This window comes from Lissotriton vulgaris, chromosome 2_1 (genome assembly GCF_964263255.1).
Source record: "Lissotriton vulgaris chromosome 2_1, aLisVul1.2, whole genome shotgun sequence".
Classification (NCBI taxonomy): Eukaryota; Metazoa; Chordata; class Amphibia; order Caudata; family Salamandridae; genus Lissotriton; species Lissotriton vulgaris.
The window spans coordinates 638,629,371-638,654,356 of record NC_141687.1 but is presented as its reverse complement, the minus strand read 5'-3'; the positions used below and the strand labels follow the sequence as shown (position 1 = coordinate 638,654,356).

The 24,986-nt window shown below is 47.6% G+C and overlaps 1 protein-coding gene across 1 annotated transcript in view; it reads left to right on the top strand.

The window, feature by feature from the left end:
* Nucleotides 1-24,986, top strand: part of ICE2 (interactor of little elongation complex ELL subunit 2) — an 823,034-nt gene that overhangs the window by 30,164 nt on the left and 767,884 nt on the right. The window contains exon 3 of the mRNA XM_086955805.1: nt 5,137-5,398. Coding sequence (XP_086811931.1) covers nt 5,137-5,398 — 262 coding nt within the window. The remainder of the gene's footprint in view (nt 1-5,136; nt 5,399-24,986) is intronic.

Here is a 24,986-nt window from a genome sequence, read left to right as displayed (position 1 = left end):
TCTAAATTAAGTACTGGCCAAGAGCAACTTATCGGCAACGTTGCCATATTAGAGTTAAAAATACCGGAAAAGTGTTGTACCCACACTTCCTTACCCACGTTTGAGGTTAACACGGGAAGTTTATCATCTTTTAGAAGGGGGCTATTTATTACTGCCCAAAAAAGAGTACAATTGTTCGATACAGCCGCTAGATCCAATCGCTCCCAAGCTTCCTCACGTAATTCAACTTTCCTTTGCTTGAGAGCCAAATTATAGTCGGATCTAAGCTTAGCTACAACTGTTTTGTCTCTAGGTTTAATGGATAGTGCGTTTTTGAGTGACTTCAATGCCACAGTACAGGCATTATTAAACCATCCCCTAGCTTTGTTATTAAAATTTCCAGCCAACCTAGTAAACTTACCACTAATAAAAACATTGATATTCGTAAAGTGAAGAATACAGGCCTCCAGGTTTGGTTTCTCATCAATAATTGATGTAATATCTGTTGAGCAGCATGAGATAATGCAATTAGAAGTTACTTCTGCTCTATCCCCTGCCCACCTTATCCTAAATCCATTCGGCCTATGCACATCAATGTTTATAATGGGGCTACTATCTGGGGTTGTACTAACTTTCCAAAACCTAGTTTCGATAACAAGACAGTTATGGTCACTAACCAAGTAATCAACAACCTTGACATCAGAACTAAAATGAGCTAATTCGGAAGACATGCAAATAAAATCAATTACAGTGTTTGCCCCTCTCCCCACAAAAGTTGGCAAACTATCACCCTTCCCATCCTGTTCAATCTCTAGGATCTCCAGATCGTAGTCTAATAGGAAGGAGTTCAGAATTTCTCCATATGTATTGTGTTGGAAATGCGTAGCTGGTTCTCCAACACGATTCAAAGTACCACACAACTTATGATTAGAGAGAGGACAAACAGAAATGTTAAAATCTCCAACATATATGAACTCAAAAACTGTGTTGGAAGCTTTCATCAATTGTTTGATTGCGATGTCTAGTTCTAAAATGATCGTGTATCTGCTGGCATCAAAAACATTATTATACATATTAATCAACAAAATGTTTTTATCTGCCTCATCAGCTAGCCACAGCAATTGGGAATTGTTGCCCACAGTGATATGCTCCTTCACCCTTATTCGCATTTTCACAGAGGCCAGGATTAACAAACCACCTTTAGCCCTCCCTGAGGTAGTAGCCGTTGCTGGTAACTCGTATGCTACAAAACCATCAAGGCCCTTAAAATTTAAACACCAGGTCTCTTGTAAACATATGATATCAAATGTTCTAATAAGTTCTAACCACCCCAATACTTCTAGTTTAGAGGCTAGTCCTGCGATATTCCAACTGGCAATAAGGCGTGATGTTGTTGCCTCCTCTAAGGTATTGCAAGATGGGCCCACGTAGTTAGGCTCTGTAATAGTATTTGGGGACTGATGTAAATCAAATCCTGCACCCACTTCAGCAAGCTCATGTCTGACCTCTTGTCAGTCGCAATTATTAAGACCAGACAAGGCATCATATCTATTGTGTAGTAGCGTGCTTGGTACTAGGGGGGATGCCCGACGGTTATGCATATTCAAGTGGTTATCCCAACCTGGTGCTGGTGTTTTCGGTAGAGTTACATTTTGCTGTTCCCCATAGAAGAATTTTAGTGTTAGGGGTACCACCGTACCTCTTCTACGCTGAGGTGGGAGAATATGTGTTAGGACATTAGGAAGTACATCGGGGTGGGCAAACGTTACCACCACACAGTCCCCTTTAAATCTTTTGGGGCGATTCCCTATCCAGGGAACACGTTTAGCTGATTTGATATCATGCGCCAGTTGCTGTGACCCACCAGGCGCTAACCTCATATTACCAGAGAGCCAGTGGAGGGCCTTACTGCACAGAGAGTTGGATGACTCGATAATACCGTCATCCAGTAAGGGTACATTGGCTAACACCAGAACGACAGGTGAGGCTTCCTCAATAAACTGCAGGGGATCTGTTCTGTGAACTTGTGCTTGGGGTAAGTTTTCTATCAATGGACACTCTACCATAGTTGCATTATTGTGATTCACAATCGGGGCCGGCATTTGCACTACATTGGTCGACACACCAGATGACCCTTCCCCGACTAGATTAACCCTTGCGGTAGTATCTCTTATTGTTAGTAGAGTATTAAGACTACCTATTTCCTCCGTCAGCTTTGTTTGCACACCTCCAAGTCGTTTTACTTCTGCCTGTAATTTATCTATTTTGGAGATCAGAGGTTTTACAATCTCAAGAAGTTTACCCTCTACAACCTCAAGCAGTTTAGTAATTACTTCATCATCTCCTCTGTTTCTTAAAATCCCATCCCCTACAGCCTTTTGTGCAGCTCTAGAGGGGCCTGGGGATAATGTTCTTTTCCTTTTCACTCTTGGCCTTGGGCCGCCCAGTTTCCGTTGGTTCTTCACGCAGGCGCGTACCGGCCGTGGTGTATGCTCAGTTAGTGGTAGATCGTCCTCCACAGGACCAGATACAGTTTCTGGGTCTGAATCAGTAACATTATCAGAGTCCACATCCAGAGTGACGGGCGAAGCTAGCGTAATCAATGGCTGGCTATCAGTCTCAATCCTAGATGATACATTTGGTGAGACCCTGTTTTCCACCAGCACAAAGGGGCTGTCCTCAGCTGACAGGGGTAAAGTTGGGCTTAACCTACGCAAATCTGGTGACTGGCTTAACCCTAATGATTCCCTCCTTTGTTCATTTATTTTCTTTACTGTTTGCACAACATAATTATCCATTGTGTTTGCGGGCAAAGGAGCAGGTTTCTTTTTTGTCGCCATTTAAATATCACACAGTTCACAGACAACACAGCAACAAGGTCTTACTTATAGATACGTCTCTGATGGTCCAGGGGTTGGGCCCTGCCCCTGCCTCCTCGTGCCGATGAGGGCCGTAGAGGGCCCGCCCTTTGCCCGGGCTTAGCTCCGCGCTTGGCCCCGCGCGCGTCCCGCTAGCGCGTCGTAGGTTCAATACTATATAGTGGCAGGGGGCGGGAAGAGGGCCAGCTGTGGCGCGTTTGCAACGCAGCGCCCGCTGGTCCTCGCAGTCCCGGCTGATTGAGAAATCCCTCGGCGAAGCCTCTGTTAGAGCAGGCAGGCTATTCAACAGCGCTATGAAGCCTTCGAGCGGCACCCGCGGAGCGGGGGCCGCGAGGCGTGGGCACAACAAGCAGCAACAGGGCACCCAGAAAAAGCGATGGGGTCACGCTTAGCAGGCACGCTGGTTCGGTTCAGCCCTCCGTTCTTAAAGTCCTGGAGGAGGGGGCGGGAAGAGGGCCAGCTGTGGCGCGTTTGCAACGCAGCGCCCGCTGGTCCTCGCAGTCCCGGCTGATTGAGAAATCCCTCGGCGAAGCCTCTGTTAGAGCAGGCAGGCTATTCAACAGCGCTATGAAGCCTTCGAGCGGCTCCCGCGGAGCGGGGGCCGCGAGGCGTGGGCACAACAAGGAGCAACAGGGCACCCAGAAAAAGCGATGGGGTCACGCTTAGCAGGCACGCTGGTTCGGTTCAGCCCTCCGTTCTTAAAGTCCTGGAGGAGGGGGCGGGAAGAGGGCCAGCTGTGGCGCGTTTGCAACGCAGCGCCCGCTGGTCCTCGCAGTCCCGGCTGATTGAGAAATCCCTCGGCGAAGCCTCTGTTAGAGCAGGCAGGCTATTCAACAGCGCTATGAAGCCTTCGAGCGGCACCCGCGGAGCGGGGGCCGCGAGGCGTGGGCACAACAAGCAGCAACAGGGCACCCAGAAAAAGCGATGGGGTCACGCTTAGCAGGCACGCTGGTTCGGTTCAGCCCTCCGTTCTTAAAGTCCTGGAGGAGGGGGCGGGAAGAGGGCCAGCTGTGGCGCGTTTGCAACGCAGCGCCCGCTGGTCCTCGCAGTCCCGGCTGATTGAGAAATCCCTCGGCGAAGCCTCTGTTAGAGCAGGCAGGCTATTCAACAGCGCTATGAAGCCTTCGAGCGGCACCCGCGGAGCGGGGGCCGCGAGGCGTGGGCACAACAAGCAGCAACAGGGCACCCAGAAAAAGCGATGGGGTCACGCTTAGCAGGCACGCTGGTTCGGTTCAGCCCTCCGTTCTTAAAGTCCTGGAGGAGGGGGCGGGAAGAGGGCCAGCTGTGGCGCGTTTGCAACGCAGCGCCCGCTGGTCCTCGCAGTCCCGGCTGATTGAGAAATCCCTCGGCGAAGCCTCTGTTAGAGCAGGCAGGCTATTCAACAGCGCTATGAAGCCTTCGAGCGGCACCCGCGGAGCGGGGGCCGCGAGGCGTGGGCACAACAAGCAGCAACAGGGCACCCAGAAAAAGCGATGGGGTCACGCTTAGCAGGCACGCTGGTTCGGTTCAGCCCTCCGTTCTTAAAGTCCTGGAGGAGGGGGCGGGAAGAGGGCCAGCTGTGGCGCGTTTGCAACGCAGCGCCCGCTGGTCCTCGCAGTCCCGGCTGATTGAGAAATCCCTCGGCGAAGCCTCTGTTAGAGCAGGCAGGCTATTCAACAGCGCTATGAAGCCTTCGAGCGGCACCCGCGGAGCGGGGGCCGCGAGGCGTGGGCACAACAAGCAGCAACAGGGCACTCAGAAAAAGCGATGGGGTCACACTTAGCAGGCAGGCTCAGAGGAGGCATTAGGCTAACTCTTATATAAGAGTACAAAGTAAATAGTGCTCAGAGGGCTTACATTTCAAAAGTCATGAAATAATATCTGGTGTTTAGTGAATTAAGTTTGCGTAAGAGCAGATGCATCCTTTTGTGTACTACGAGTGTTAGCAAGAGAGAATAAATAATCGGCCACATGTATGTTACTTTATCTTGAACCTGTTTGATGAATGTATGCCTTTGCTATTTTCTTATCGATATGTTGTGGTGCGCAGAAGCAGGACAACCAATTGAGGCAAGAGAATGTATTCTTACCGACAGGCATTTAAAGGACCAATGTAACATTAGCAAAATATTTTGAGGACATTTAAATATTAAGGAGTTTTGTATTTATTTTTATTATTAATTTACATTTTATGGAGTTTGGTGTATGACACAGCTCGTTTAGTGAAATCATCAATTAATTGTTACTAATCGAAACTGGATGTTTGTAGATTATGTAACACTTACATTTTTCCTTTCAGTCCGACAAGTGAAAAATCCTCAAGGAAGGATGATCAAGTTTCTATGCCTCGTGCAGCCACGTCATCTGAAGAGGTTGAGGAGATACCACAGACGACATTGACCATTGTTCCTCTCCCAGAACCCGTCACTCCGTATCCTGCATTTTCTTATTTAACTGCAGCACAGCAGAAGGCCTATGTTCATTTGATGACCCAGTACTCCAGCCGACGTTATACGGCCAATGAAAGGGGGCCTAAAAAGCTAGCATACCTTGAGTACCAGGTACATGTAATTTATTGTATTCTTGCATGCTTTACAGAAAACATTTGAACACTCTGTAATCTGAGCAGGGGCTCAGGCAGTGGTAACCTATTCACTTTTATTTACAAAGGGGTGGGGTAGGCCCTTACAAAGAACATGGAAATGACTGCCTAATTTTGTGCTGTTATTGCGTTTTGGAATTGCATGGATAAGCCTTAAATACATATCGGATCCCGCAAAGCTGTGGGAGCTGCACAGAGTGAAAAGAAGAAACCGCCAACCAACATAAAACCAAGAGAAATAGAAATTGTACTGTTTTGCTTCAGACAATCTGCAAACACTTGAAGAATTTGGCAAATGGATATGCATCCCATGAAATTGATGTCTGACACATGCTGTTTAAAACTGCCTAATACATGTGAAATGCAGTTCTACAGAATTCTAGTCCTTCTGGCAATGTAGACCAAAGTGGACCCTTAAGTGCGTTCCTGGTCTAATTAGGAACATGAATTGTTTCTGTTTTCGTTCTTTTCAGGGTTATTCTTAATAGGTTGATGGGTAGGCTTTCTATACACTGGATGTTCAACACGGCTCAATCTACTTAGAGTGAGCAAAGTCTGTGTGGCTTCTGAGACCTTGTTTATGAATGATGCTTGGCAATGATGCTTGGCTCTGCTGGTAAACGAAGGAGGACTATTGTTGCTATGTTAAGTTGCTGTTTCACCTGGCCGTTAAAATTGCCTTTAATCTGAGCCGGGTAGAGTTCCTAGCAGAAATCTAATGACACTCCACAAAAGGAAGGAAAATGTCTTGATCTCAATCTGAGTGCACCGTAACGCGACATTTGTGTGTCAATCACTTGGTTTCCCCCACATACCTTTGGAGTGAGGAGGAGGAAGTGCCTTTTTAGGGGGGAGAAGTGTTGGACTCCTAAAAGGTGTAATTCACTTGGGGTTTAAATACAGATCTATGTTACATCTATGATTTGACCTGTCATTGTCTGCACTTTCAGCTTGCTACACCCTAATAGAGTAAGGACTGCGACAAAAACTTTTAGCAATGGTAATGACCTCATAATGTACCAGTTAGCTTAATTATGAAGAGGTATACTCTTAATTGTAAAAGTTATAATTCTCATAGACTACATCTCTTTCTGTGTTGTTGACCTTCTAACCTGGAGAAGTCTAAACCCAGTTTTGGCCGCTTACTCAATTCAATTCAATTCAATTCAAAAATACTTTATTCGGTTAAAAAGCAAGATAACCATGAAAGTAGCATGACAAATGCAGTTTACAGGAGGTGAAGTATGCTTGTTTTTTAAAAACACAAGAAGAAAGAAAAACATCAAAATTAATTCATGTATACAATAAAAGCAATCAGTCAGGTCGAATTGATTTACGGCACTTAAAAACCAATTTTAAAAATTCTGCAATTGAGGCAACCATAAAAACAGTTTCCATTTTCTGGCACTCTGTAAACGCTAGGCGGCATCTATATACATTTAGATCCTTGAGGATAGGGATGATAAGATTCTTTCGAGGAAGGGTGTAAAATTTACAAAAAAATAATATGTGTATATCGGATTGATGGGATACTTCATCACATGGACAAGGACATAGATCCTTCGACCAACAATTCATCAAGGGGAACGATAGTGTCCTAAAAACAATATTCAGTCTAAAACGGGTCAAGAGGTAACGTTCATGGTTGGACATATACAATGAAAGATATGGCTGCAATCTCTCTCCACATAGAATGTCCCGGTGGGCGGAAACAGTCTTTTTTCTCGCCTCTTCTATATGTCTCATTTCCTTGAGGTACACCGTACATAGATTTTTCAAATCCCTTCTAGATATATATTCCATGGATTGCGGGTCCTCAAAGTATTGGGGGCAATTTATTTTTTCAAGAAAGTTTTTGACGTAGCCTATCCATTTAAAGTCACTAATATTGTCCAGTACCATGATATCCTTTAAAATAGCCCGATTGACAACACATTCATCATTTGTCCAAACCCTATGCCAAAGGAGGACTGGCTGAATTTTAATAGTGTCTGTAATATAGGGTGTGCCCAGTTCAGCATGGCATATCATTGTTGCAGTACTTTGGGGTACGGACAGAATGTGACATAAAAACTTGTTTTCCATGATTTGAAGCGCATTAACCTTTGAGTACCCCCATAATCCGGCACCATAGGTGGCTACAGATATACAGGTCGCATTATACACAGTTAAAATCTCCTTTATGGGTTTTTTACCTAATTTTTTCATAAAGCATTTTAGGGCCATAATAGTCTTAGAAAATAACAGAGATCTCGCATGGATTGCTGTAGTCCATGAGCCACTTTCATGAAACAATATGCCCAGATACGGGAAGGTAGGGGTCCTTTCCAAGGGATTGGTATTTATGAAGATTGGCTTCAAATGCTTGCTTGTTCTGGGCCCACAGAACATTGATAAAGTTTTAGAACAATTGATTTTCAAATCTAAGCCAAGCATAAAGGTGTTAAAGGCTGTAACCAGAGTTTGTAAAGCCATTGTTGTGCGTGCCATCAGGACGGCATCATCAGCGTACATCAGTGCAGGGACAGGCCTACCTCTCACCATAGGCATGTCTCTGCCCTCCTGCACGAGATGCTTCTCCATTCCATTTATGTATAACAAAAATAAAAAGGGGGCTAAAACGCACCCTTGGCGCACACCCCTACCAATCCCAAATTGTCTACTGCATTCACCATTATTCCCGTATCTGACACTAGCAGTGGCCCCAGAATAAAGCTCTCTCAGAAAACATATAATGGCATTGTCTATCCCCAATTCGGCCATAATTGACCATAATTTAGTGTGTGACACACAGTCGAAAGCTGATGTTAAGTCAACGAAAGTGAGGTATAGACGTTGTTTTTTAACCTTTATGTATTTCTGTTGCAAGGTGAAAAGATTCAAGCCTTGCTCAATGGTCCCCAAACCCTTTTGAAACCCAAATTGAAAATCACTTAGCACCCCATTATCCTCAGCCCAGCTCTGCAGTTTTGCTAAAATCACTCTCCCCAAAATTTTTATAGAAGAGTCCAATAATGAAATTGGCCTATAGCAAGTACAGCTTAGCCTGTCACCTTTTTTGAAGATTGGGACTATTACCGATGTAAACCAGGTAGGGATTGGGCTATTTACCAGGGCGGCATTAAAAAGCTGAACCAGCAAAGGCCCCCATAATTCGATGTTAGCTTTATAGAGGTCAGCTGGTATGCCGTCTGGCCCTGCTGCCTTGCCCCCCTTAGTCGCCTTCAAACTAGCTATCACTTCTGGGAGGGTTACAGTCAGAGTTCTAGTAGTGTCTAAATTTAACAACCCCACGTCCTGGCCTATATCAGGGGTTGGTTCCACAGCCTTATAAAGGGAGGAGAAATGAGCCACCCACTCATTTTCTGAGATCGCAATTTCCAAGCGTGCTTTTTGTTCATGTAAGAGGGGGGTATTAATAACCCTCCAAAAAGCAGCCGGGTCCTTTGATTTTGAGGCAGCGCATAGATTGTCCCAAGCCTCCCTTTTTATCGAGGCCTTTCTGTCCTTCAGTGCTAAATTGTAGTCCTTCCTAGCAATTCTAATTAGGATTGCATCCCGTGGTCTTTTATGAATTGCAAGTCTAAGCTTTGTTAAGGCTCTAGTGCAGTTCCTATCGAACCATTTCCTATTGGACTTTAAAAAGTTTTTCCTTTCAACCCACAAAGCTTCCTTAATAGTACTGGAGATAATATTAAAATGGGTTATTATATCACAATGCTCTGCGTAATCATCTAAACAGATCGAGAAACTATTCATGCATTTACTCAATATTTTATACAGGAAATCATCCGGGACCAGTCTGCTCCATTTAAGGTTGTAACCATTTTGAGCACCCAACCTCACGTCCTGGACCATTTGGTCCGGACCCTCTCTAATATCAGCTACAGCAAATAGGTTCTCCAATTTTAATACCTGTGGCAGGTGATCACTCAATGGTAAGTCCATGATATTTGCTTTGATCAGTCTGCTCGCAGAGCTGAGCGTACATAAATTAAAATCAATGGTAGATGAGGCACCCCGACCAACAAATGTTGGTACAAATGGCATTGTATAATGTGCTAACTCATTTGAAAACCCAAAATTAAAGTAAAAAATTATCTCATTTAGTGAGTCGCCTAATAGGGTATGTTCAAAATGCGTTAAATTGACATCTTGTTCCAGCATTAAACCACAAATACCCTTTTGGCCCTTTTTGCAGAGAGTACAATTAAAATCACCCCCCCATAATAGCATAACTTCAGCCCTCTTGCTCTTATCAAGTTCATTTTGCATTTCTGTAGTTAATGTGTCAAGTACATCCTTAATCATGCCATCTGGACAATTATTGTAAAAATTAAAAAGAACCATCTTTGGACCCTTCCTTGTGTAAATTACAATTTTTTGATAATAGCTGGATCCAGGGGAGAAAGAAATGTTATCGTATACTAGGAGATTAGATATGTATACAATCAACCCCCCCCTTAGGTCTCCCATGTGTTCCACCCACCGCCGGGGTAAAGTATGTTTTATAGCCATTAAGATGTATCGGGGTGGTAGCCCAAGTTTCTTGGAGGGCTAGTATTCCCACGTCGGTAATGGCCTCATCCCAGGTTGGATTGGTAATCTTTTGTTTTAGCCCAGCCACATTCCAGAAAAGCACCTTACAATAATCTTTTCCTGCAGTTGAGGTATCTATACTGTCCCCTGGTCTGCTGACCAGGCTCCCTTGTATAGACTGATCCCCCCCCTGTATTTCTAAGGTTTCATCAGGCCCTGGACAGCTTATCGAACCCAAGCCCAAAGAGTTGTTAGGCAGCAAGACATCTTCCTTGGTCTCGGGGAGTCAATCCACACTTTCCAAACAATCATACCGGTTGTAACATGGGAAGAACGGAGGGAATTGCGGGATGCCTGTGTGCCCTAGGTCATAGCCTTGAGGGTAAGAGTAAGGGGGCCTCCCTTTGTGTTTCACAGTGTTCCAACCATCTTCAAGCCTCCCATTCCACTGTGTGTTGTGATAATTATTATCAAAAGCCTGACCAGTATTACCACCATTGTATCGTTTGTCCCTGGTCCAGCTCCACCTATTATCCGGTTGTTCACCCTCCGGATAAAAGAAGGATAAAGGCCTAGCCACAATAGACAGACCATAATTTCTTGGGGGCCTCGATGTAATAAATTCTGCGGTGCGGGGATTCTCAAATGTTATCACCACGCAATCACCGTGTGTCCTTTTTTTGTTGTTATTATTATACCCCACCCAAGGAGCCCTTTCAACCATGAGAATATTGCTTTTAAGGGCTGGTGGCAAAGGGTAATTGTCGTTTAGCCAGTGTATTGTTTTATTTATAAGTCCCCCATTATTTTCATATGATTTATTATCAGGTTGTGGGACTCCAGTAAGGACCACCACGTATGGAGAGGCTTCTGGTGGTAGATGTATGTTTCTACGTGACTCCCTTTTTTCAACATTAGCTTTATCCTTGGGAGTTTGTGTGGGTGGTGCTGCTTTATCAGTTGTAGTTGAATTTTTAGGTATTGGTGTCGGTTTTGGAAGTGGATTATTGGTGGGTTTTGGAGGTGGAATGGTGGTAGGGTTTGATGGTGGATTGATAATGACATCATTTTTTGCAACTGTGGGAGGTCTATTCATAGTTGGTTTTTTTGGTGGAACTTTATTGTTCGCATTAAAGCTAGGGGCACTAATATCTTTATGGATGTTAGTCAATATTGTTTCCAGACATCGTAGCCTAACCTCAATAGGTTCTAATAGAATTTTTAGCATTGCAAAGATGTTATTATTAACCATGCTTAGGCTACTACTGTCCTCTCCCCCTCCCGCTTGGTTGTCAACTACCCCACTTAGTTCCAAAATTCCCTCCAGACTACTATCCAAGATGGTTTCGTCTGGCAGGCTTAGTGTTATGCCCACGCTTACCCGGGGCCCCCCTGCGGTGTCATTAATATCGGCGTGTGCATCTAAGTTAGTGCTCACGTTCGACTGTGTTGGATCCAGCTGAATTGGGTCATGGATTTTACTAGTCTGGGGTTTTTTCCCTTTTCGAGTGGTCGTTTTAATGGACTTTTGTTTAATACTCTTTTGTTTAGGGATTGCCCCCTCCTTCCTCCCCCTTTCAGTCAGGGTACTAGCTGAAGTTTCATTTTCAATTACCACTGGGCCATTTTCCAGCAACAAGGAGAGATTTGGGGTCGCCTCCAGGCCTTCCTGCGAGGCTGGTAAATCGGAACCCTGACCCTTATGTACCATTACAAGTGTTTTTGGAGCGGATACATTATTGGGTGTGCAAGCTTGAGCAATATGGCCCAGAGAAGAACGTTTTGCCATGGCTAAGTCTTGAGACACCCTTCTGTCCATCTGTATGATCCCTTCATCTATGAGAGCATGTGTGCGTACTATAAAGTCATCTAAGGTACCTGTTAATTTCTTTGCCCCAGCGGCTGCCATGCTTCTGGTCTCTGGGTGATTCATGGCAGACCCAACAAATAGCCCCCTAAACAGGAGGAATAAATAAACTTAATGCCAAAGACCAGTACCTATTTCAGTACAACAAGATCTCAGGGACTCACACTAATATATGGCAGCAAGTTTTTAGCCAACTTACAGTTTTGCAGTCTCGATGTCCTTTGGCTACTTGTAAAGTGGCAGGGTGTCTGGCCCAGGCCAGGCTCCTCGGGCCTCTGAGGGCCTAAGAGGGCCCGCCCTTTGCCCGGGCTTCGCCCCGGGCGTCCCGCTCGCGTCCCGCAACGCGGGGTTTGCCGGTCTTTATCCCCTCGTTGGCGCTCTCTGGGCGCGAGGCGCGTCACTCTGCACGCGCCGCCGCGTTGCCTGCCGGGATTTGTGGTCTCCCGGAGCGGCGGCGCGGAGTCCGGTGCCTTGGGACTCTTGGCGGTGGCGGCGGTGGCTGTTGGAGCTCCCTGATGCTCCCTGCTGCTGTTTGTGCCTGCAACTGACTCTCGGCGGTGGCGGCAAAGGTGAGTGTTTCCCCCCGCTCTGCCGGGTTTGCCGGTCTTTATCCCCTCGTTGGCGCTCTCTGGGCGCGAGGCGCGTCACTCTGCACGCGCCGCCGCGTTGCCTGCCGGGATTTGTGGTCTCCCGGAGCGGCGGCGCGGAGTCCGGTGCCTTGGGACTCTTGGCGGTGGCGGCGGTGGCTGTTGGAGCTCCCTGATGCTCCCTGCTGCTGTTTGTGCCTGCAACTGACTCTCGGCGGTGGCGGCAAAGGTGAGTGTTTCCCCCCGCTCTGCCGGGTTTGCCGGTCTTTATCCCCTCGTTGGCGCTCTCTGGGCGCGAGGCGTGTCACTCTGCACGCGCCGCCGCGTTGCCTGCCGGGATTTGTGGTCTCCCGGAGCGGCGGCGCGGAGTCCGGTGCCTTGGGACTCTTGGCGGTGGCGGCGGTGGCTGTTGGAGCTCCCTGATGCTCCCTGCTGCTGTTTGTGCCTGCAACTGACTCTCGGCGGTGGCGGCAAAGGTGAGTGTTTCCCCCCGCTCTGCCGGGTTTGCCGGTCTTTATCCCCTCGTTGGCGCTCTCTGGGCGCGAGGCGCGTCACTCTGCACGCGCCGCCGCGTTGCCTGCCGAGATTTGTGGTCTCCCGGAGCGGCGGCGCGGAGTCCGGTGCCTTGGGAGATCTTGGCGGTGGCGGCGGTGGCTGTTGGAGCTCCCTGATGCTCCCTGCTGCTGTTTGTGCCTGCAACTGACTCTCGGCGGTGGCGGCAAAGATGAGTGTTTCCCCCTCAAATTGGTTATAAACTGCGTGGGTTCTGCAGTTCTCCTACTTCGAATGTGTTGTTTGATTTTATTTATCCCTGAGTAGGGGGAAGGGCAATCAGAAAGTAACATATTTATTAGGGAAGATGCTGAATCAACAGGGAAGAAAATCGAAAAAGAACCAATATAGGGACGTTGTGACGTTTTGTGCTCAGTTCTGGGGGTCAACTCTGGCATTTTGCATCCAGTTTTGAGGGCTACCCTGAAGTACTGCCTTCAGTTTTATGGGCTACTTCTAGAATATTATCTCAAGATTCTGGGGGCCTTTTTGGGGTATCACCACAACTTCTGGAGTCCACATTTTAAGTGCTTTGTTTAATTGTTATTTTGGTTATTGATTGGTGAATGTGGGTGAGGTTGTGAGGATGTGTTATTTGGTGGGTGCACAGGGAAATAGGTCGATGGAGGAGTATGGGTGGATGAGTGGGCAGCTGAACACAGCCCTCACAGCCCACACAGCTCTCACAGCCCACACAGCTCTCACAGCCCACACAGCTCTGGCAAAGATAATACCAGCAGCGAACAAGCACTGGAAAAGACAATAACGGCAGCAAACAAACACTGGCAAAGACAATAACGACAGCAAAGAAACACAGGCAAAGGCAATATCTGCAGCGAACAAACACTGGCAAAGATAATACAATCAGGGGAGCAGGGGCACGAAAAACGGCACAATCAGGGGACAGAAGGCAAGAAAAAACAGCACAATCAGTGGACAGAAGGCAAGAAAAAACAGCACAATCAGTGGGCAGAAGGCAGGAAAAACGAGTGCAATCAGGGGGCAGAAGGCAAGAAAAACGAGTGCACAGCTCGCATAGCTCACACAGCTTTCACAGCCCTCACAGCACTCACAGCCCTCACAGCCCACACAGCTCTCGCAGCCCACACAGCTCTCACAGCCCACACCGCTCTCACAGCTCTCACAGCCCACACAGCTCTCACAGCTCACACTGCTCTCACAGCCCACACTGCTCCCACAGCCCACACAGCTCTCACAGCCCACACAGCTCTCACAGCCCACACAGCTCTCACAGCCCACGCAGCTCTCACAGCCCACACCGCTCTCACAACCCACACACCCCACACAGCTCTCACATCCCACACTGCTCTCACAGCCCACACTGCTCTCACAGCCCACACTGCTCTCACAGCCCACACAGCTCTCACAGCCCACACAGCTCTCACAGCCCACTCTCCCCAACCAGATCTCACAGCTCTCACAGCCCACACTTCCCAGCGAACTAATTAAAGCCTACAGTGGGAGGAAACGCCTAGAAACTGTTAAAAGGTTTCATAGTCTTTCGCCTCTACAGAGCACGCTGTGCCACATCCTGCAAGAACGCCCGATCCTATGCAACGACCCCCTCCCTCCGAAGACGACACTTTCATTGTCAATGTGGCGTACCGGCCTGCAACGCCCAAGGGGACGTCGTAGAAAAGTGTATAAAGCATTACAAAACATTTTAGAACTGTTCTGTTGGCCTTTTGCCTTCATGTAAATAAATATAACGCACACACCCCTAAGTGAATGAAAGATAAATCCTAGGTAAAGTAACAAGTGCAAAATGCATTTTCGTTAACATCAGGGCTTTAAGTGGGATGAAAAAACTAGGGCGACGAGCAAGAGAACGGGGACCTGGCAAGGAGAGCTGCCGGCAGAGGGCAGGGGGGCGGGGTGAGACCGGGACAAAGGAGAGCTGCGGGCAGAGGGCAGGGTGACGGCGAGAACGGGACAAAGGAGAGCTGCGGGCAGAGGGAAGGGGGGGCGAGAACGGGACAAAGGAGAGCTGCGGGCAGAGGGAAGGGGGGGTGAGAACGGGACAAACATAGCACTGGGCCAGGGGTTCTCATGCAGCTAAAGCCCCCCCAAAAATAAAGCGCAGCGTGCATTGCTCTGGTAAAAAAAGCAAAAAACAGTTGCACTCGCACATAACAAGGGTGCAGTCACAAAGAAAGCGGATGCTCGTGTTCATCTCAAAGAGGGCACCGTGCTAAAACCTTAAGTGCGGCGCCTGGGGGTGAGACTGAGATGAGGGTCTGCGAGCCGCGGGTGCCATTAGTGAGTGGGTCACGATTCCTCCCCGCGGCTTTGTCGCTGTTACATAAGATAAGCAGCGCTAGGGGGTGTCTGCCATTTATTGCAGTATTATACCTCACATTTGCCTCATGTAACTTAACGTTTGCTTTTGTATTTTGTTCACTTGTAATTTTCTCCTCATTTACCATTACTGCTCCTATTGTAAAGCGCTCTGACCCTTCGGGTTAAGTCAGCGCTATATGCCAGCTAAAGAAATAAATAAATGAAGGGCTGAGACCGGAGCCCACAACGTGTCTTGAGTAAACAGGGCCCCGGGCACGTTCGCGGACCGGGAGGGGGGAGGGGGGAGGAAGGGGGGAGCGAATGTTCATCTTATGACCGCCGCTGCGTGGAAGCACTGGCGGTTAGGTTCCCGAACCGACGCTCACCGTTGGGCCCGGGACTAGGTACGGGACTAGGTGGGTACAGGCTCACAATATGTCCCAACCCATGTCTACTACCTGGAGCTGGTTGGCCAATGAGGCCTAGACGGTGCAAAGCGGAACGAAGGAGTGGGGGCCAAGTAGATGTTCCCCTAACGCTGCCGGTGCGGGGGAGCAGTAGCTGGAAGAACCCGACCCGACAACTCACCGTCTGGGTCGAGACGGGAGGAGGAACGGGACTACGCAGCCTCACAGTCCACCGCCCGCCTGCTGTGCCGTGCCCCGGGACTTACTCCTGTCCTGCTCTGAACATGAAAAGCGCGTTCGGCGGTTCGGGTGGCATTGGTTGCGAAGGGCAAGACTCTTCCGGGCCTTTTCCAGCATTAGAGTAGCCTCAGGTGTCTGGGTCCTATTGTATTTGTGTTCCCGGAGTATAGCCCAGTTCTACGCAGGCCAAATTGTATGCGGATCTGGCAGCAATATAAAATTCAAAGCTTTGCTGCTAATTGTTTGGGACCAAAACCTAGTATTTAAAACTGTCAATAGCCCCAAGGAAACGGAACATCTTGCGCTAATCCCTGTCCGCCCAGCCAACAGCACTGCTGTGAGAAGGGTCCCTGAGAGGACGGCCGCTCCCGGGTCACTCCTCGCCAGCTTCCAGTGCACTCTGCCTTACAAACGCGTTGCCTACACCCCGCACTATACGGGGGGAAAGTGGGGGAAGCGCTGATAAGTTACACAGCACTTACTTAATTGGCTACTTCTAACGGCAGGCGCCTGAACAAGCACCCGCTAGGTTTTATAGGCTAGTATTAACAGAGTGTACCTGCTCTTCCGTCGTCAATCCGTGACCCCTCCTCCCCGCACAACTACAGCCCCTGCAGACGCACGGGTGTGCGCTACAAACGAGCCCGTTCTTTCCTGCGGTCGCCAGATGCGCCGTGCAGTATTTTAGCCCACAACATACGGCTCATATAGCATCACGCTATCTCAGATGTGGCGGATACATCAGCCTCATTTAATCCCAAGCCTTTGTTCCCAATGACAGCACGCTGCTGCGACCTCCTCAGCGGGAGGGGGCGGGAAAAAGACACGGACAGCGGAAGGGGGCGGGAAAATGACACGGACAGTGGGGCAGAAGAAGGGAATCAGGGGGAAGAAGGCAAGAAAAAGAAGAGGATAGGAAGGGAGAAGAAGACAAGAAAGGAACGGCTCACCTTCACTGCGACCCCAAAAAAATGACGGCCGAAACTCCGAAAATTTTCGGATTCGGGGGCGTGTTTGGCCGTCCCCAAAAGGGGCGGGGCTTAAAAGTGGAAAGAACAGCACCAACACGCCCCCGAATCCGAAAGAGATGGAGCTTCTTTCGAGGGACGCCAATCTCCTCCAATGGCTGGCCTCCGTTTAGGAAGCCAGCCAATGGAGGAGAGACAAGGAGAGAGGCGGGTTTAAACCACCCACTGAAAGACATTAATTCTCCGACTTCCGGCTGGCAAGCCAGCCGTCGGTCCGAGACCTAAAAAGGAGACCAAAGTTTTCCTGACTCCCCATAGGCAGACATGTACAAAGCACCCACCAGGATAAAGCAGTAGTGTAATAGTTCCTGAAATGGAAAGATGGGTCTTATGCATGTAGAGCCTGGAAGACACCACAAGAAGAAATCAAAGAGGTTATTGATCTGGCACTTGATTTGGGGGGGGAGGGGTTGAAGAGTCAAGAAATCAGACACCTTTTTTCTGCGATAACTTTCAGCCAGTCCTTGAAGCTCTTTCTGCCTGTAGGGCAGAGTTTCAAGAATTCAAGGTCTCGGTTTTACAGTTGTTCAAGTTACAGCACACCCAAAGGCTTGTTATTCCTTAGCAGAATATTTTAAGTCTGTTCCTTACTCAGGAGCTGTCTGCAGCTTCAGGGCTCATGCCACGCATCACTTGCTCAGTGATGCTAGAGGCTTCAACAGGGTCAGAAATTTAGGCTGATCAGATATAAATGAGTGGACCACAACCTTTCTGATGAAATGACCAGGGCAAAGCAGGTCTCCTGTTCCAACATCTTCGGTTGGTTTTCTATTTTTGAATTCGATAAAGAAGAAGGATGGATAGCAGTTTTTTGATCAGGCTAATAAAAAATTAGAGGAGTGTGAATATTGCTTACGCTCATTGTAAACTGATTTTATTCAATCACTCACATTTTCATAACCCAAGAGGTCTGAGTTCCCCAGCAGAAATGGTTTCCTACTTAACGCGAGAGCCACAGAAGAGATGTCCCCTTTTATGTGGTAGTGAGGAAAAAAACCCACGTGCTAAATTTCTAGATACTGTCAGTGGAATCACACCAGCTGTGAGAGGCTCTGTAAGCCTAAGCCTAAGGCTAGCAGCCTAAGCCTTTTCTGTCCATCAGTGAGACCATGACATGTGCTATTTTGTTGGTGTCTGAGAAACCCTCACAAGCAGGCCAGCATAAGAGGCGGCTTGCAGAACCCCTGCCCACGCTGGAGTGATCTTAATTTGCTTAGGGCTGCCCCTGCTCCTTAGAGCCATGTATAGTATGTATTGCTGTCAAAGACTTACATGTCTCCCATATCCCTGCATCCAGGTTTGTGTAATGAGGATAATGGTCCACCCAGGGAGGAAAGTTTTGCTTTAGTAATTTTGGTGCTCAGGGCAAATAAGCTTTATCTCTCTTGGCCAAATACGTTCATGTTCATTGTATCCTGGACACACCAGCCTTTCAAGTACTTCCTCATCATATGCCACAGTCACTTAATAGAAATTCCTTTGATGGGCAGAAGACTTCAGTATGTCCTTAGGACAGGACTGGCCGTAGTAGATGCCAAAATATGCTCTGTGTAGTCTGCTATATTTATTTTGTTTTGAGAACATAAACTAAACGTCTGGACATGCTCTTTGACTTTGAGAGTGATTGTGTCATTACGTTGAAAGGGCACTAGGTTTCTCTTCCCCAGAACCCTTTTAACTTGTTTTGGAAGTTTTGCCCTTTTCAAAAGAGTGACTATAAATGACTGAAGATACCTTCTCAATAACAGTAACTGCAGTTTTTTAGCCCAGAACAAGGCAGAGGTGCTTCAGGTTTAGGGATGGGCGGTACTCGTTCAGATATACTCTGCGGAATTCCATAAAGTCATATAAAAACTCTGCGAGATTCTGCGAAGTTCCGCCTGCGTAGACTCTGATAACCTCTGCACTGCGAGCGCCGCAGCTTAATCGCTTCACCGTAATTGCAGCGGTTGAACGGACGCAATGTCCCTGTCCACTCACTTTAGCTGGAAGAAAGACTGATTACATTTTCACTGGAAGCACTGCTGCTTAACCGCTTTATCATAATCACAGCGCTTGAACGGGCGAGTTGCCCCTGGCTAGACACTTGAGCTGGAAGACTGATTACATCACCACTGCAAGCACTGCAGCTTAATCACTTCACCATAATCACAGCGGCTGAACCGGCGCAATGTCCCTGGCCAGCACTTGAGCTGGTGTTGGCATTTTCGGAGATTGCTTCAAAGCGCTTTGAGGACCATAATAATGTAAAATAACAACCCGATCCGTGGCACCGTGTTGTTGAATCACTTTGTTCAGGCACCAAGAGCCTAGTGATGTTTGATGTATAAATGTGCTATTTATTAATAGGTTAATTCCTATATTAGTTATGATCAATATAAATATTCTTAGAAACAATGGCAGACATTTTTATTAATACCATTCATATTATCAACGCTAATAATTACAAGTAGTTGGGGTATCCCTTGCAGCATTACTATACGGAAAGATCTACTCTCCAAACTTTGAAGCACATTGTTGCCATTGTGTGCCCTCGTTCTCAGACTGTCGGAGTTTTAGGAGGGTTTCGGTCTCTGACCTGACCATACTGTGTCCTCTCCTGGGCTCTGCCTGAAATATGTTCTCATCTTATCCAGGAGGTGCAGCTCCCTCAACTGGTACCGGAGGCTGGTCGGCTGTCAGCCGTTACCTTCACCACCACACAAGACAGTGGGAGTCACTGTCTGCGGTGCAGTACACACAGCTTGGAGGCTCGAGTGGTGGTACTTGCGTGGCAAACCGATCCTTTGTGGTGCGGTCTATTCCAGGACAGCAGATGGCAGTTTCTTCCGGGATGAGCGAGCACTAATTTCCGGGTCACCTCGCCCCAGCATATTAATAAAGTCACTGCTCTGCCATCAGCCCATCTCACGCTGGAATCATGTTTTATTTCCCATTGCTGTGAGCTGACACACTTTTGCTCATTGTTGAAGACGTCTGTCACATTATTTAAGATGTCCCCGTACTCCACAAGCTTATCATACTACACAGCGCTCCATGCTGGTACTTCATAGCATGTACCTTGGGGAGTGGGTGCTGATAAACTCCACTATGCAGTGGGTGGCAGAGTCTTTGCCGAACTCCACGCTCCAAGCAGAGCACAGAATGGTAAAACTCTGCACACTCTGCCACCCACTTCTAGTTTTGAGAACTCTCCCTTTCTTCTGGACCTTGCCAACAGCAAGTATTTTGCCTGGAGAGTAAAACCTGCTGGCAGACTATCCGAGCTTGCTAAGCATTATCACAATTATGGCCTGTAGCTGTCCATAAAGGTGCTTGAGACAGTGTTTTGTCAATGTGGGATAGACATATTCATGAGCAGCACCAATTCCAGTTCAAGACATTTTGATCCAGGAATTTTGTTTAAAATATATATATATATTAATTGGCATTTCAAGCAATAGTACTGTGTACATCATCATAGAGCAACAGGCTCTTGCACATGGGCGTACAACAGGCTGGTCAATTAGCAGGACAGTTTGGTACTTTGTGAAAAATGTATTATCATTAACGCAAAATAATCATCAACATCTGTTTGCACTTCAGTTACTGCACTGTGCTCCATCAAAGAAACATAAAAGTACTATGATCAGCAACCTAGACATGCACAGCTTGTAGTAACACTGTAGTTAACATTTAACTCCACCTCCCAATCCCTTCTCTCCCAGGTTCCGATCAGTTATTGGGTCGCACAAAAAAGATTGCCCTCAGTTCTATCTACGAGTATTCAGCTACCATTTGTCTGTGTGATTGGTCACTCATTCTCTTGTGGTCAGGCATCATTCCCCCAAAGCAGCTCTACCATACTGCCTCATTCAGTCAACCAGCTTTCTAGGAGGTTTGTTGTAGATGTCTCTGGTATATCCTTTTACCATCCCATGGGAGTTTAAATTGCACTGTTTCCTCTAAAATCTCTAATTCCCAGGGTACTTCACAATATGACATTTCACGTGGCAAATGTAATACTCATTGAGCCAGTCTCTTAGCATCGCCCACACGGTAGGTATCTCTGCTGATGTTCAGTTTTATGCATATAGCAAAATGCATGTGATGACATAACGTCTGTCATAATATAGAGTGCAAGTGGCCCATGTGAATTTCAGAACACTTGTCTTCGGATTTGGAGGTCAAAAAGATATCCTAGATGCAGTTATCTACGTGATTTTCTGAAAGGGACCTCTTCTTGGCTAGAGGTAGTCTGAAAGTTAACACAGTTGATGGTTACTTTCTTGGTATTTCGGACGATACAGGTTCCTATGAAGATGGATCATTATTTAAAATATTAAGCTTTTGAAACAACTAGTAAATTGAGTTATGCTGAAAACGTTTGTTAATGTTTAGTGAGACTATAAATTGTGATGTTACAATGTTCTCAGTTTTCACTATAAATGACAAGCTTACCTGCTTTTTATCTTCTGTGATGTTAATATTGTGTGCACTAGATCCTGGCATTTAAAAATAACTATTTTAAAGTGTGAGTGTGCAAATCATTAACGAATGATAGTTTGGATTACCACCGTTCCCTTTTAATGTTTTAAAAACATTGAGACCACCTCAATTATGTACTGGAGCCTGTGGCTGGAGGAGGGGGGGGGGGGGGGGTCTGCAGAACTAAAATAAATCGGCACTGATGCATTGAACTAATTCCACCCATGGATGTGAAAGCAAACCTTGTAGAGCTGAGCCAAGGACTTAGTTTATGCAACATTTGTGCTTTACCTTTCAGCTTTTTCTGATTGCACACTAAAAGACTAGCTTTATCCTTATGAATGGCTGTCTGGACTACCCAGCGTAATATTGGTGTTATCTCCTACTGTGCCTCCCCACCACCTATGCAGCTGCTGTTGGCCACACAAGGACAAATGCATCTCCTGAAGGTATGCTGTGTGTATAACGTGGCGCCACAAATACTTCTAGACTCTGTATCTCTTGAAATAATTAGCCATCCCCAAACATTCCAGGTCAGAAAGATGTGGTAGTGGATCCTATCCCCAAACCTCAGGCTAATGCCCCCCTCAAGTGTGGTACAATAACAGTTGCCAACATTGCACCAACTCAATAAAGAACAATGCAAGAACAATAATAACACATTAAGGGCACCCCAACCCACAGTTCCAGGACAATGCACCAACGGGTGCGCAACCATAAGCACTACAATGCTCATAGTTGTGGTCTATCAGCAAGTATCAAAAGCGATGGGAGATTGGCCCATAAGGAGTTCCAGACAATTGATGTGGAGAGCATCTTCTTGCTCTGATCACTGTCCTCCTGTGATATCTTCACAGCATAAGTTGCATCCCTGGCGGCTTGCGTCGGGCTCGATATCCATATCCAGGGCTGATTCATACATTGCTCTGCTGTTCCAGACATGCATGTGAACGAGCCATAAACAACGTTTCCTCCAGCCCTCTAGAGAAAGATCTCCTGTGCATAAATTGGGCCTCTCCTGAGGCACTTTGCCTTAAGGTGTTGCAGGGCCAGGTAATTCAGTGGACTAGGAAAGATCATCTGGACAGAATAGGACTAAAGATCTACAATCCTGACCAGGTAATGGATGTACATTGTCTCCTTCTCCAATGTTTTGCACTGTCCTAGGCTCTCCACACCACTGGAGTCAAGCTATCCAGGCTGATGAAGGCTTATAGCCAGAAACCGGTCCTTGGATGCTTGATTCCGGTCTGGGAAAGACATGGCTTGGTAGTTCGGACTGGACTGTTCCCATGAGGCACAGGGTCAGAGCTGATTTGCATATAGCCAGTGTCTAACCCAGGGTGGTGTGGAGTGCAAAAAAACGATGGATTTAGGCCCAGATCCTTGTACTGGGGTGAATGTATGACATTGTTCTACATTCTGTCCATCAACTGTGTTTTTTGCAATTTTCACCCCGAGTGTGCTGGGTATACTCAGACGTGAGACCCAGGCTCTCCACACCACTGGAGTCAAGCTATCCAGGCTGATGAAGGCTGATAGCCAGAAACCGGTCCTTGGATGCTTGATTCCGGTCTGGGAAAGACATGGCTTGGTAGTTCGGACTGGACTGTTCCCATGAGGCACAGGGTCAGAGCTGATTTGCATATAGCCAGTGTCTAACCCAGGGTGGTGTGGAGTGCAAAAAAACGATGGATTTAGGCCCAGATCCTTGTACTGGGGTGAATGTATGACATTGTTCTACATTCTGTCCATCAACTGTTTTTTGCAATTTTCACCCCGAGTGTGCTGGGTATACTCAGACGTGAGTCCCAGGCTCCCCACATCACTGGAGTCAAGCTATCCAAGCTGATGAAGGCTGATATCCAGAAACCGGTCCTTGGATGCTTGATTCCGGTCTGGGAAAGACATGGCTTGGTAGTTCGGACTGGACTGTTCCCATGAGGCACAGGGTCAGAGCTGATTTGCATATAGCCAGTGTCTAACCCAGGGTGGTGTGGAGTGCAAAAAAACGATGGATTTAGGCCAAGATCCTTGTACTGGTGTGAATGTATGACATTGTTCTACATTCTGTCCATCAACTGTGTTTTTTGCAATTTTCACCCCGAGTGTGCTGGGTATACTCAGACGTGAGTCCCAGGCTCTCCACACCACTGGAGTCAAGCTATCCAGGCTGATGAAGGCTGATAGCCAGAAACCGGTCCTTGGATGCTTGATTCCGGTCTGGGAAAGACATGGCTTGGTAGTTCGGACTGGACTGTTCCCATGAGGCACAGGGCCAGAGCTGATTTGCATATAGCCAGTGTCTAACCCAGGGTGGTGTGGAGTGCAAAAAAAACGATGGATTTAGGCCCAGATCCTTGTACTGGTGTGAATGTATGACATTGTTCTACATTCTGTCCATCAACTGTGTTTTTTGCAAAACAGTACAATGGTCAAAACCTCAACGATCAGTTAAGGCATACAGTATAGAACAACAATTAATATCCAAGATATTAAGGAAAAGCACCTGTCTGACTGCTGAGTAGCAAAGAAAGAGGAAGTGCTGATGTTGTCATCGTTTATTTATATCAGTTTTTGCAGGATAGACTGACTTCAGTCTTTCTAAAGAGTTGCAACTTAAAGTAAGTAGGTAGTATTATTGTCATTTTTCCTTCTTAGTACCTGAAGAGCTCGCAGTAAAAATATTCAAGCAGGGGGGGAGGAGCTTCGCTGCCAACCAAGATGGCCGCGTGAGCTCGGAGCTCCGAAGACCTCCCGATCTTCCGAATTAATCCTGCTCTCCATCCTGTCCCACGATGGTGGGAATCGGTCGCTGAGCCGGGCCTGATGCGGCTCCCGCTTTCGGATTGAAAATTGGACATTCCTAGCCTTAGTTGTGTCGACGATTCCGGATGCTCCTCCCGCACCGCTTGTGCCAGGGTGGAACGTAGCGGTGTCCATACGGAGTTCCTCCCTGCCAGTGCTTCTCCGGCCCGAGGGGTGCGCCTGAGCTTCGATCGCCTTGCTGGCCGAACCTGATTCTGGATCTTGAAATCCTCGTTGTGTGCATTGGACATACCCCGCTGGACTCTTTCGCCCCCCGGTGTCCCCCCTTTATCCCGTGATTGCCAACATGGCGGGCAAGGGTGGCTCGGATGCGGGCAAGACTCAACGGATCAACAGGAAGCCGTCCCAATCCCAGTCTACTATCCCCGAGCGCTTCTCCCAGTCTAAGGGATCACCGGTGCAGGTGGTCCGAACAAGAGACCCGAGGAGAGATGAGTCGCCGGACGATTCCGAGATAACGTTAAGGGACGTCATGGGTGCGATATCGGGGGTGAGGACGGAGGTGCACACACTTCGCGAGGAGCTATCCAGCAAGGTCGACTCCCTGAAAATCGAACTGAATCTCATCAGGACGGACCTTGGGAAAACCAATGACCGGGTGAAATCTTTGGACCTTAAGACATCCAGCCTGGTCACGGATGTCTCGGATATACAGACGGAGGTGCGCACTTTGAAACTGGCTAATGGCGTGCTGGCGCGTCGGCTGGATGAGTTCGAAGGCCGCGCGCGG